Source organism: Ruditapes philippinarum, unplaced genomic scaffold (assembly GCF_026571515.1).
Source record: "Ruditapes philippinarum isolate M1 unplaced genomic scaffold, ASM2657151v2 ctg6729_1_1_1_1, whole genome shotgun sequence".
In the NCBI taxonomy this organism is placed as follows: domain Eukaryota; kingdom Metazoa; phylum Mollusca; class Bivalvia; order Venerida; family Veneridae; genus Ruditapes; species Ruditapes philippinarum.
Window position 1 is genome coordinate 3,874 of NW_026853938.1, and position 15,357 is coordinate 19,230.

At 34.4% G+C, this 15,357-nt stretch overlaps 1 protein-coding gene across 1 annotated transcript in view; it reads left to right on the top strand.

The window, feature by feature from the left end:
• Positions 1-281: 281 nt before the first annotated feature.
• The window catches only part of LOC132738453 (protein jagged-1-like), a gene marked incomplete at its 5' end in the record, with an annotated part of 38,041 nt that continues 22,965 nt past the window's right edge, over positions 282-15,357 (top strand). Inside the window, 4 exons of the mRNA XM_060725957.1 lie at positions 282-439; positions 905-1,037; positions 1,401-1,552; positions 9,149-9,285. Coding sequence (XP_060581940.1) covers positions 282-439; positions 905-1,037; positions 1,401-1,552; positions 9,149-9,285 — 580 coding nt within the window. The remainder of the gene's footprint in view (positions 440-904; positions 1,038-1,400; positions 1,553-9,148; positions 9,286-15,357) is intronic.

A 15,357-nucleotide genomic window follows, 5' to 3' on the forward strand; every position in this document is an offset into this window, starting at 1 on the left:
GTAGGAAAAGACGAAAAAGTAGGACCAAGCCTGCATACATCTTTCCACAAAACATTTTACACTGTGTTAAGGTCTCATTATATTTTCTTGTGGACAGTTTATTTTACATAAGAACTTACTAATTCTATTATATACAATAACTTAAAATAACGAGACCACCAATAACGTTCACTATCCTGTAAGTTTACATGAAAACTTAGAAGTAACATTTTCAAGTTAACCATTTTGACTCCGGACGAGTACCTTTGTTAAAGTAATTTCTTGTTTCTTTATGCTTGCAGACAATACAATGTGGCGGGACGGTGGAGATTTATCTAAACTCGTTTAAAAACGCGGATGGAAAGGTTGCTGGAAATGGTCGTTGTTGTGATGCTATTTTTGTTTTCTGCGAGGGCGCTTGTGATCATGTTTTTATATTGTGCTTGGATGACCGCAATGGGTATGTTAATCCAATTTGAATCATTTTTATTGCTTTTATTTCTTTTAGAATACATCTAAAACATTTAGATCTATTCTTTTAAAGTTTAGAAAACTATTTATAGTGCTAATCCAGTTTTTGTAGTGCTACACGTTTTTTAAACTTTGATATGTCACTCAATAATGCTGTTGCTAATCTATTGTTTTTTTATTTACCTAAGTAACATTTTTACCTCTAAAGTAAGTTTCACTACAATTCATGTATTAAAAATTTTAATTTCCACCATCCTGTTTTTTATGATTATAGTAATCTATGTACAATTCAAAACTTTAAATCACATATTAACAACTAACTCATACTTGCTACATTTTCCCAGTGAATTGTTCAAAATCTGTCATATGTACATTATTATCACTTTATTCAATAAACTTTTTTCATTCTTTTGCCATTTTATGAATCATAATTACGTCATATTTGACGGTACAGTCCATCAAGCATGTCATCATGTGAGTATGGCTCTATTCGGACAGGAAAAATTGTAGATAACAACGTGATCACGTTTGATAATAGTATCGGTGGGACTGACAACCCCATGGTATTTTCATTCTCAAAATGGCCGGTAAGATATTTAAAGGTTTAAAAGATACATAAATATATACAGGCTACTGATAGAAAAAACACACACGAATAAATAAAAAAACACACCTCAAAATGGTGATAGATCTAATTTAATAACATTTAAAAATAATTTTAGTAATTATTAATTCAGTAATTTGTACTGAATGCAGTTGAAGGAATCGATGGAGAAAACTCTTATATAAGCGGATTAGAGAAGTTGTTAATAAATTCCAACGTTTTATTTCAAGCAACTAGATCTATATTCACTCTGTTTGAGGGAGTACAGTATTTACTCTTTGAAAAAAAGTTGATATTTAAATTGCATTTTTATAACTCACGAAGCTACGATTTTTTTATTTACAAGGGATCAATGAAACTGAAGGTTCGGGTAGAAGATTTTGATAATCTGAAAAAAAACGACTTTGTAAGTTTCCACCAGACATTCATAGAGCAGACACCGTCAAGGTCTAGATCAACCGCTGGAGAAAAAAATGTTGCAATACATAATCGAACGAGGTAAAATCTTTAATGTTATGACATAACGTGTATGTGAAATAAAGTTCTGAAAATAACATTCCTTTAAAAGTCATTTATGTGTACATAAGTCATTTATGTGTACATGTGTTAATAGTTTTACAGAACGACAAAAAAATGATGTAATTGTTAACGCACCTACAGCACATTATGACAAATTTAACTATTCATATAACCACAAATACTTATGCTCGGGTACAAAGAAAACTAAAAAAGACACGTGGTGTGACAGACTACTTAGGTAGAATCTAGACACGTAGGGACATAGAAAAGCTAAATAGACATGTCATGGTATGGCATATTATAAAATTAAACGTACATGTTTCTGGGGGTAAATACGTAATATAATGTTGTAGTTTCTTTCTGAGGCTTTGTATTTTGCTAAGAGCAGCGTGCAAACTAGCGAGATATAAGTTTTAATTCGATGCAAGTAAAATACATGGCCTCAGAAAGCTGCTACAACATAATTATCCTTTGATTATATACCTACGGAATCCCGTTTCCGCCATCGACTTGTCGACTAAAAAAATAACCCAACAACTAGAAATTAATAATAAAATTTCGACTTTTCGCGGTAAACACGTACCCCGAAAACAAGACAAGTTGAGGTTTTTGACTCGATAATTGTCACAAAATCGTCAACATGTCGACTTATAAATTAGCACGAAAAGTAGATGTTAAATCATTTTAATTTCCACTTGTCGCGTATTATCAAAAAAATAGATAAATACAGAATCCCTAAAGAAAGCCCAACACGACAAAATTGAAAATGTTGCAGGCTCGGTTTGATTGAGCCTGTTCATGGACGGTACTGGAAAGTGCAATTTACCGTCCACGCCCCTAGCACCGGCTTAAGCAGAATTCAACATTTAAACATGAAATGGTAAAATTTTGAATTTAGAAACATCCGCAGATGTGTTCATACGGCGGTTATCATGGAACCTTCAATGTGACACTTCCGTGCCATTCCATGAAAAGCGGCGTATGGTCCCCAAGTAATAAAAAGCGTGTGCCCTAAACGAGAAAACAATGGGCGGAACTAAATAAAATGGAATTTTGAAAGGGGATCAGAGGTTATGAAGCCTGCATTTCACAGATAAGACGTCAAAAGACAAATTTAAAAAGCAGGCAACATATCCTAAGGGTGATTCAACATTATTCAAGTAGGAATATTGGAACCACCCAACTAGAAAAATGCCGAAAAGTTGAAACTAAAAATACCACAAGCACAACAATAATGTCGTGCTGAACAATCCTTAAGGATCGAAAATATAACATCATTGATTAAATGTACGGGGAGACTTTTTACAGCCGCCACACGGCACAAATAACACGGATGTGACCATAAAATAGATAAATACAGAATCCCTAAAGAAAGCCCAACACGACAAAATTGAAAATGTTGCAGGCTCGGTTTGATTGAGCCTGTTCATGGACGGTACTGGAAAGTGCAATTTACCGTCCACGCCCCCTAGCACCGGCTTAAGCAGAATTCAACATTTAAACATGAAATGGTAAAATTTTGAATTTAGAAACATCCGCAGATGTGTTCATACGGCGGTTATCATGGAACCTTCAATGTGACACTACCGTGCCATTCCATGAAAAGCGGCGTATGGTCCCCAAGTAATAAAAAGCGTGTGCCCTAAACGAGAAAACAATGGGCGGAACTAAATAAAATGGAATTTTGAAAGGGGATCAGAGGTTATGAAGCCTGCATATCACAGATAAGACGTCAAAAGACAAATTTAAAAAGCAGGCAACATATCCTAAGGGTGATTCAACATTATTCAAGTAGGAATATTGGAACCACCCAACTAGAAAATGCCGAAAAGTTGAAACTAAAAATACCACACAAGCACAACAATAATGTCGTGCTGAACAATCCTTAAGGATCGAAAATATAACATCATTGATTAAATGTACGGGGAGACTTTTTACAGCCGCCACACGGCACAAATAACACGGATGTGACCATAAAATAGATAAATACAGAATCCCTAAAGAAAGCCCAACACGGCAAAATTGAAAATGTTGCAGGCTCGGTTTGATTGAGCCTGTTCATGGACGGTACTGGAAAGTGCAAGTTACCGTCCACGCCCCCTAGCACCGGCTTAAGCAGAATTCAACATTTAAACATGAAATGGTAAAATTTTGAATTTAGAAACATCCGCAGATGTGTTCATACGGCGGTTATCATGGAACCTTCAATGTGACACTACCGTGCCATTCCATGAAAAGCGGCGTATGGTCCCCAAGTAATAAAAAGCGTGTGCCCTAAACGAGAAAACAATGGGCGGAACTAAATAAAATGGAATTTTGAAAGGGGATCAGAGGTTATGAAGCCTGCATATCACAGATAAGACGTCAAAAGACTAATTTAAAAGCAGGCAACATATCCTAAGGGTGATTCAACATTATTCAAGTAGGAATATTGGAACCACCCAACTAGAAAATGCCGAAAAGTTGAAACTAAAAATACTAAAAAGGTCGACAAGTTGATATTTGCATGACAGTTATCGCGAAAACGTCAACTTGTCTATCCATAATCTAGCGCGAGAAATAGAAATTAACCAGAAAACCTCTAGTTGTCGAAGTAGGAGTAAATGTCCGATATGGATCATTTACCTGTAACATATGGTAAAGGGAAAAGTGGCACCATCGTAGTACCTAATTATATTCGAATATATTCATGTCGCATATTAATCCGCCTCCAGAATGATCCATAATATCGTTGTCATCTTAATATATGTATTAGACATACGACACTTGCACTTCCTTAGTTCATACTTAATTTATCTTAGCTGTTGGCTTATTGAAACATTCTTGAAATCGTTCTTGTAACCAACTATTACACAGATTAAGGATAAGGTGTCTTTCTCATGGAAACAACGGTCGGCTAGCTTTTCTGGCGATGTGTTAAAGTGTCCGCTTATAACACGGGTAGATCCTGAGTTCAAATCCCGCACGGACATACGTATTTTTTTCGGTTTTCAGATAGATTCCATCATCATCATACGTGCCATTTGTTATTGACGTTGTTGTTTGGAAATGCAATAAGCATCTTTTGACGGACCTGTTTCACCTTTTTCTTTGGATGTACAATGGTAATGTTTAAAAATCCAAGGCATGTTTTAATGTATAGTAGAACCGCTTTAATGGCATAAGTATCTTTATTCTTCAAAATGGATAGTTATAATGACTTGGTCATCATGTTTGAAAGACATGAGTAGCATTGAATTGACAGTGGCACCGTTGAAAAGACCATAACATCTTTGTTTTTTACCAGTGGCACCTTTGAAAAGACCATAAGATATTTGGATTGACAGTGGCGCCGTTGGAAGGGGCATAAACATTTTTTTATAAATAGTGTCACCGTCGAAATGACACAAATATTTTTGGATGGAGAGGGCACAGTTTAAATGACATAAGTATTAATGGAAAGTGGTACCTTTGTTAGGTTAAAATGATAGAGATAGACCATGACATGGTGAGAAAGACCTAAGCATCTTTATATGGACAGTGAAACTTGTGGATGAACAGTTGCATCGTTGGAAAACCAAACGTCTTTGGATGTACATTGGCACTATTGGAATGAACTAAAAATCTTTGTATGGACAGTTGTAACATTTTGATGACTTGAGAATCTTTTCATGGCCTAAGCATGTTCTGCATAGGCAGTAGCACCGTTGGAATGACATAAACATTTTTGAATACGCAGTGGCAGCGCGGCACCGTCATATGACCTATTTATATTTGTATGGGGAGAGGCACTGTTGTTATTACATAAGCATCTTTGCATAGGCAGTGGCACCGTTGGAATGACCTATTAATATTTGCATGGATAATGACACGTTGAAATTACATATGTTTATTGGCATGTATATGGCACCGTTGGAATAACCTTAGCATCGTTGCATGTATAGTGGCGCCGTTGAAATGACCTATGTATATTTTCAAAAAGTTGAAATGACCTTTTTATATTTGCATGGAGAATGGCAACGTTGGAATGGCCTATGTTTATTTGCAGGGATAGTTGCACCGTTGGAATGACCTATGTATATTTGGATGAAGAGTAGCACCTTTAGAATAACCTTAGCATGTTTTTTTAAGCAGTAGCACCTTTTTATCTCGACTATACGAAGTATATGGAGAGCTGTCCTACTCGCCCCGGAGTCGACGTCCAGATTTTGTGCAGTAAAATATTTTTCACTATAACTTTTTCATTTCTTAAGGTATCAACTTCAAACTTTAAATATATGTTCCTTATCATCAACCACGTCTTACGTGACAATGTTCATAACTCAAGCACCTATATTTCCTTGAACTTAGAATTTTCCTTACAAAATACTGTTTTTTACTGTTACTTCTTTATTTCTCAAGGGATCAACTTCAAACTTCAAATATATGTTCCTTATCATCAACCACATCTTATGTTTCTCACATAATGTTTAACAAGAGGGCCACCATGGCCTTGTATCGCTCACATGACTATGACTGTTTTATCCCTTTGATGCTCTATCAAACCAGTTGACCCCAAGGATCAGAGCCAGTAATGACCCTGTGATCATGATTTGAACAAACTTGGTAAAGGTTAACTAGATAATGGTACATACAAAATATCAAAGCTGTGAGCCTTCTGGTTTCTGAGAAGAAGGTTTTAAAAGTTTTTTAAATAGAACCGTATGTTAAACGAAGTGACCCCCGGGGCAGGGCCTCTAATGATCCTGGGGTCAATTCACAGGCAACAATTCAAAGATGTTTTGCCTGATTGGTAAACACATAGAATATACAGCCAAGATTACTACTGAGATAAATTAAAACCTTTTTAACAAATATCTCTGTGATTTCGATTGATGGGCAAAGAAGAAAGATGTTGAGATTGGTCGAGACTGTGTAACTATAATTAACTTCATCTGCATCATCATGCTCCACTGATGAGAGATTACCTTCTTCATTGTTTGTAGCTCTTGATGATGGAATGTTTGTGAATCTATCTTCTGGGTACTGTAATGTCAATTTAGCTACATTCATCAGGAGAGTTTCTTGATAAAGTTGTGAGTATCTGAAAAATGTCAAAACAAGATGCTGCATTCAAACACCCATATGCACCTGGCTTCAATGCTGGAAACTGTTCTTTCTTTATTAATATAAAACATGATCATAATTATAAAGGTCATATCAAGGGTTGGCAAACTGACAGTCTCGTATACCTTGACGGTTATGTAAAGGTCAATTAAAGGGTGCTAATAGCCTCATAGCATGACTGTATTAAAATGAAGGTCACTTCAAGGGTGATGATAGTCTTAAATACTCACACTATCAAGTGAAGGTCACTGCAAGTCAGCTGATAGACTTATACACTCAGAGTGTCAATTGAAGGTCACTTAAAGGGAGTTGATAGTCTTATACAATCACACTATCAAGTGAAGGTCACTTCGAGGGTGCTGAGAGTCTAATACACTCTCCATATCAAAAGAAGGTCACTCCAAGGCTGCTGATATTCTTATAAACCCACGCTATTAAGTGAAGGTCACTCCAAGGGTGCTGATAGTCTTATACACTTACACTATCAAGTGAAGGTCACTCCAAGGGTGCTGATAGTCTTATACACTTACACTATCAAGTGAAGGTCACTCCAAGGGTGCTGATAGTCTTATACACTTACACTATCAAGTGAAGGTCACTCCAAGGGTGCTGATAGTCTTATACACTTACACTATCAAGTGAAGGTCACTCCAAGGGTGCTGATAGTCTTATACACTTACACTATCAAGTGAAGGTCACTCCAAGGGTGCTGGTAGTCTTATACAGTTTCACTGTCGAGAGAAAGTCACTGTTAGGGGACTGATAATCTTGTACACTTGCACTTTTAGGTGGAGGTCTCTCCAAGGCTACTAGTCTTATATACTTTCATTATCAAGTGAATGTCACTCCAAGGGTGCTGATAGTCTTATACACCCACACTATATCAAGTTAAGGTCACTCCAAGGGTGCTGATAGTCTTATATGTACGCACTATCAGGGTTCTGATAGTCTTATACACTCAAACTATCAATTGAAGGTTACTCTAAGGATGCTGATAGTATTATACACTCACACTATAAAATGAAGGTCACTCAAAGGATGATGAACGTCTTATAAACACAAACATTATCAAGTGAAGGTCATTCCTTATATCTGTTTCATAATGGAAAAAGATTATACGTACATCTAGATGATCACTAGATCATCTTACGTGATCTCCTTATTTTTTCTGTTCAATGAAAATTATAGTATATGTTGATCTAGATGATCCGCTGGTCATTTTACGCGATCTCCTCATATCGGTTCCAGAATGAAAGATTATTTGTACATCTAGATGATCCCCTTGTAATTTTTCGCGGTCCCCTCATATCTGTTCTAGAATGAAAATGAGTATGTACATCTAGATAATCCTCTGGTCATCTTACGTGATCCCCTTTATATCTGTTCCATAATAAAAAGAGATTCTATGAGTTTCCCTCATATATGTTCTTTAGGAACTACAGTGTTTATAAAAGACCAGATGACCCTTCATATATGTTCCATAATTACTAATGTATATTAACATCTAGATGATTTCCTGCTCATCTTACATTAACCTCTCATACATCTTCTATCAAAACTAGAGTATATGTTCATGTAGATTGGTCCGCTAATAAATGTGATTCCTCATATATCTTTAATGAACATAAGTATACATTGTATGTACATTCAGATGATCCTTTAGTCATCTTACTTGATATTCTTTATATGCTGATTAAATTATTAGGCATATGAATGAAAAAAAACCATTATGGCACGATTGTATGTCCTGAATATTTAAAGCCTGTTTCTATATTTTATACATACGCATATATTTATTAGGAGGATTAAGCATATGCGCTATTTTACAGTAAATCTGATCATTTCCGCAGATTAAGAGTCTATTGTTATCAGGACGATTACGCTTTATTAGAAATTCGTGCTTAATTTATAGGCGGGGCTAAATATGCAAAGTGTACTCAATTCCGTTTACCCGAACAAGTGCCCGAAATGACTATTTATCTACAGAATATTAATTAGGTACTTCGACGGTGCCACTTTTCCTTCTACCATCCTAACCCGAGGTTTTGAGTGCTTATTTCTATTTGTCGTGTTATGTCAAATATCAACTTGTCGACTTGTGATAATACACGAGAAGTGGAAATTAAGGCCAATAAATTTCAACTTTTCGTGCAAGTCGACAAGTTGACGATTTTGTGATGATTATCGAGTAAAAAACCTCAACTTGTCTTGTTTTCGGGGTAATTTTTATCGCGAAAAGTCGAAATTTTATTCTTAATTTCTAGTTGTCGGGTTATTTTTAGTCGACAAGTCGATGGCGGAAACGGGATTCCGTATATACCTGTACGTATTAAAACAAAAATAATTTTAATATACTTAACTTCAATTAATTATTTCAGAACTTGAAATATAGCTGACAAAATATAAAATTCATAAATGATGGATGAATACTTATATATCTATATAATAATCTTTATTGATTCATATTTTTATTAATCTGCATTATTACAGTTTATCTCTGACATTCAAAGTATATTGTAACCTAAAGTATTATGGCCCCGATTGTACGGTATTCTGTGAACAAAGAGATGATTACAGAGGACACAATACATGTCACAATAAGACCGGAGAGAAATTGTGTACAGCAGGTAAACAATGAAGATTGATTTAACATTTAATATTTCCGCCTTCTGGGTCATATATCTCTTTCCTTTCCTTCATCAGAATACAGTGATAATAAAAAACATATTTCTTTATTCTTAGCTCGATTTCGAAACAAGTTCTTGAAACTTACATTCACATGATTAATTCATTTAAAGTCCGCTTTCAGGAATTAGCAAGATAGCAGGTGTCATATGAGGTAACATGGTCGTAACACGAGCAATTGATCTACTTTGTCCATAGATTGTGGTATTGTTTAATCACTTTATATACCGGTACAATCCTCAATTTTTATATTATAATGACAATGGCTAGAGTGGAGAAGGAAATAAATTAAGAGAACATACTTTCTATATAAGTTATATCGGATCGGAATATCTGTCCCGAGGGTATCCATCCATTTGGCGATAACAAGGCTTTTGCCTTATGCCGCTTTTCATAAAATGGCACTAACGTGTCACATTGAAGGTTCCATGATAACCGCCATATGAACACATCTGCGGATGTTTCAAAATTCTAAATTTTACCAGTTCATGTTAAATGTTGAATTCTGCTTAAGCCGGTGCTAGGGGGCGTGGACGGTAGTTTGCACTTGACAGTACGTCCATGAACAGGCTCAATCAAACCTAGCCTACAACATTTTCAATTGTGTCGTCTTTCTTTAGGGATTCTTATTTCTATCTATTTTATCACCACATCAGCGTTGTTTGTGCCGTGTGGAGGCTGTAAAAGTCGCCCCGTACATTCAATCAGGGATGTTATATTTCCGATCCTTAAAGATCGTTCAGCACGACATTATTGTTGTGCTTGTGGTATTTTCGTTTTCTCTATTTGGCATCTTTCTTGTTGGGTGGTTCCAGTATTCCTCACTTGAATACTGTTGAATCACCATTAGGATATGTGGCCTGCTTTTTAAATATGTTTTTTGACGTCATATCTGTGATATGCAGGCTTCATAACCTCTGATCCCCTTTCAAAATGTCATTTTATTTAGTTCAGCCCATTGTTTTCTCGTTTAGGGCACACGCATTTTTTTACTTGGGGACAATATGCCGCTTTTCATGGAATGGCACTAACGTGTCACATTGAAGGTTCCATGATAACCGCCATATGAACACATCTGTTGATGTTTCAAAATCCTAACTTTTACCAGTTCATGTTTAAAGTTGAATTCTGCTTAAGCCGGTGCTAGGGGGCTTGGACGGCAGTTTGCACTTGACAGTACCGTCCATGAACAGGCTCAATCAAACCAAGCCTGCAACATTTTCAATTGTGTCGTGTTGAGCTTTCTTTAGGGATCCTTATTTCTATCTATTTTGTCGAGTTTCCGCCAATTGGCGGTTAGTCTGCGGACGGGCATTCCCATATAGACCGTCATATATGTCAGATTTTTATCTTGCATATTCTACTCTATTCCATGAAGTAATTTTTAACAAATTACTTGAAAAAATAGAGACAATATTTAGTGGTCAAGATTGTTTTGCCAGTTTACCTGTCGGCTATATGGACAAGGCCATGTTTGTTCAATTAGAAACCACATCGCTTTCAAAATTATGATTTCAAGCTCGCCAATGATTGGCTGTGTGAATAGTCACCAGAAATGATTTCGTATATGGTTCCGCTCAGATCTAAAAGCGAAGCTTTATTTAGAGCTGATTTTAATCAGATTGTGGAGCATAAAAATATTATTATATTCAACTAGTTCAATGAATTCAGTAATTAAGCTAGATATAATTTTGTAATTATCACATACCCAAAATAATGTCTGATTAAAGCTACATGCCTCCAGATGAGGCAAAATATTTCAATAAAATCAAACTTGAGAAAAATGTACTAAGATGTAAGGAAAAAAAAAAATCAAGATTAAAGTAATATTTGACATATTATGTGCGATTAACGACTGATTTTCCAGTATTTACAATTATATTTTTACTGCGTTACTAACGCAGTAAAGGGTTTTATGCATATTTTGATCACTTTTTGGTAATTTACGTGGAGTTTAAGTGCCATTGATAATGTGTAAATTGCTTCCGTTTGGTTACTTTACAATATTACACATTCAAATACATTTTTAAAATGTTCATGAAAATAAGCATGAATCTGGAGGCGTGCTGCTTTAAAGTGAAAAATATTCATTGAGGTGCCTATAGTGTAGACCTAATAGTTAGGCGGAAAATAAGGTATCTGATGTCAAAATAGTGCAAATGATGATTCATGCATCAAACTTTCAGGACATCATCTTTCAGTCTTTAGACAATGCAGATTTCAAAACAGAAGTGGGTAAAAATATCTCTGCTCATTAAAGATGACCGCCAGTTTAAATATGGCCGCTATACAAAGACGTACATAATATTTCATTCAATAATTTTTTGTATAGACCCAAAACTTTCACTAAAACATGTATAAAGTTTCTCCTTTACAAGAATCTTATTCCTGTACAAAATGTCTACAAGAAACTAGTGATATAAACAGACATATCTTAGCTGAATGTGATACATATACACGTGAACGGACACGTTTTACACATTCAATTGGTCAGGAATTTAGCTCTGAAGTTGGCAGCTATTTTCTTAGAATTAACTCGGAAGCATTCTTGCTCCAATTTATTGGCTGTCTTTGGTATAAATCCAGAAGTCCAAAAAGGCTTTACCAACCTATGTTGTAAATACGTTCACGACCTAACGATGGAATATAAAAAGTAATCTCTAGAACATTCTAATAACATGCGCCGTAAGAGGATGTTTATCTTAGACTTCTAAGGTTAAATGCAATATAATAAATCCATACTAAATGTTCCAATACATGACACTTATATTTCGTGTTTTCGATAAGTTATAAATGTAAAAGTGCATTAAAAATATTCAGTAAATACCATTATGTCGAACATTGACGATATATCATGTCTTATTATCCCCCGCCGAAAATTTTCGGCGGGGGATATAGAAATAGTCTCCGTCCGTCCGTCCATCCGTCCGTCCGACATTTTTGTCCGGAGCATATCTCTAAAAGCATTTCAGTTATCAACTTGAAACTTCATAGGTGGATAGACCCCATTGAGGAGGAGTGCAGTGCACAAGAATGATAACTCTACCCTGCATAATTTTTGAGTTATTGCCCTTTGTTATTTCTCAAAATTGATTTTTGTCCAGAGCATAACTCCAAAAGCCTATGAGATATCAACATGAAACTTCATAGGTGCATATATCTCACTCAGGAGGTATGCAGTGCACAAGCATGATAACTCTACCTTTCATAATTTTTGAGTTATTGCCCTTTGCTATTTTTCATACTTAATTTTTCACCTGAGTGGAGCAAAACTCAAAAGTTTTTGAGATATCAACATGAAATGTCATAGTTGGATAGATCTTATTAAGGTGGAATGTTGTGCGCAAGAATGATAACTCTTCCCTATACAATTTTTGAGTTATTGCCCTTTGTTCTTTTTCATGCTATTTTGTCCAGAGGTTATCTCAAAAAGTATTTGAGGTATCAACTTGAAACTTCATAGGTGGATGGATCTCATTGAGGAGGAGTGCATTGCACAAGAATGATAACTCTACCCTGCATTATTTTTGAGTTATTGCCCTTTGTTATTTTTCAAAATTAATTTTTGTCCAGAGCATGACTCAAAAAGCCTTTGAGATATCAAAATGAAACTTCATAGGTGCATAGATCTCACTCAGGAGGTGTGCAGTGCACAAGAATGATAACTCTACCTTTCATAATTTTTGAGTTATTGCCCTTTGTTTTTTTTCATATTTAATTTTTCACCCGAGTGGGGCATAACTCAAAAGTGTTTGAGATGTCAACATGAAATGTCATAGGTGGAATTTTATTGAGGAGGAATGCTGTGCACAAGAATGATAACTCTTCCCTGTACAATTTTTGAGTTATTGCCCTTTGTTCTTTTTCATGCTATTTTGTCCGGAGCTTATCTCAAAAAGTATTTGAGGTATCAACTTAAAACTTCATAGGTGGATGAATCTCATTGAGGAAGAGTGCAGTGCACAAGAACGATAACTCTACCCTTCATAATTGTTTAGTTATTGCCCTTTTTTATTTTTCAAAATTAATTTTTGTCCAGAGCATAACTCAAAAGGCCTTTGAGATATCATTATGAAACTTCATAGGTGCATAGATCTCACTCAGGAGATGTGCAGTGCACATGAATGATAACTCTACCTTTTATAATTTTTTAGTTATTGCCCTTTGTTATTTTTCATACTTAATTTTTCAATTCAATTTTTTTCTCAAAAAGTATTTGAGGTATCAACTTGAAACTTCATAGGTGGATAGATTTTACTGAGGAGGGATGCAGCACACAAGAATGATAACCTACCCTGCATTATTTTTAAGTTATTGCCCTTTGTTATTTTCAGCAATCAGTATTCACATAGGTTTCAAATCTGTAATCACTATAGCCATCAGTTTTCATTACCAAAAGACCTCTTAAAATGGAATTATTCTGCTCTACTACATATACATTCTTCCAATGAGTAAACACATTCGGCGGGGGATGGCCATGTTGACATGGCTCTTGTTAATAAGTTAACATTGTGTATGCATGTTGTTATAATTCTATATAATGTAACTCTTTATTTAATGTATGACATTGTGTATGACATGCTTTTTGTGTATATAATCAGTAATCGTATGTTATTATGTTATGTTCTCATGTAAATGTGTTAATTAATTGTTATATCAGTCACTGAAAAGTGGAATAAAAGATAATATATACTTCATTAAGTTTGTTTTTTGTTTATTTTTGTTTTGTTTTTGTTTTGTTTTTGCCAAAAAAAAAGAGATATCTTTAAAGATATTAAAGAAATAGTGCCATTTTTGCACATTTCTTTTACATAACTGTAGCCTTATTTCACTATGTATATTTAGATATCGAATGCAAAATTCATTATCTAATTGTAATAGCTATAAAATCATTTTTCTATTTTAAAAATAAAAGTGTGAAGAAGTTAATAATATGCTAATGTACTACCTTAATACCTTCCATTCGCGTAATGTTTGCTATTTAAAGCACGTTTTGTTGATTTATTGTCTTATTTTATATCTAAACAAATAACAATTAAGAAATAATATCATATAATAAAATAAGATATTGAAACAAGTAATATCACGCAACCAATTTAATAACTGTATGTATAAACATGATTGTATGTGTATTTATTTATATTTTAACTCACCTACTTGACCCGAAGGAAGACAAATATACCTTTATCCAATAAAGAATATTTTTAATCGGGAACATAGAAATTCATAGAAAAGTAAATAAAAAGCAATGAAATAGAATTAACTTACCCCTATAAATTTTGTTGTTTTTCTTTTATAATTATCGGATAAATCTACCTACCCGCTTCGACAAAATATAAACCCTCAATATTTTATGTTTTTCTTACATTTCTAAAATAAACACAAAGCGTTAATAACATGTCAATTACAATATAAGGAATAAAACAATTTTTTAAATTGTATATATATATTAAAAGAAACAAATTAGAGAAATATACAAACATATGGATTTTTTCTTGATATTTTTAAAGATTTTTTTTTGGCAAAAAAGAACTTAAAAGGCTTGACTAATATTGTGGTTAATATATAATTTGATTATTTCTGATATGTTTAAACACTTTTTTTACTGACAAGCATAATTTGTGTACACTATAAAAATTATATAACAGTTTTGCATAAATTCGGCGGCCATATTGGACGCCATCTTGGATTTTAAAGAGGTATGACAGCGTAGTTGCGTAAGATTAAAATTTTTGTAAAGAAGAGAAACTTTATACATGCTTTGGTGTAAGTTTCAGGTCTGTACAGAACATTTGACTGAATGATCTACAGAATGTATGTCATATTTATATGAATGTATCTTGATTATATTAATGTATCATATGTTAGTCGTTTGTATACATTTCAAGTGGAAATAATGAGTATCTAAAGACTAAATTAAAGATATCAAGCACATTCATTTAATTCATTAAATCCACTTGGTGTTACACATAATATCTGTAGCTCGTACTAACCAAGACTTCCAATACAAGACA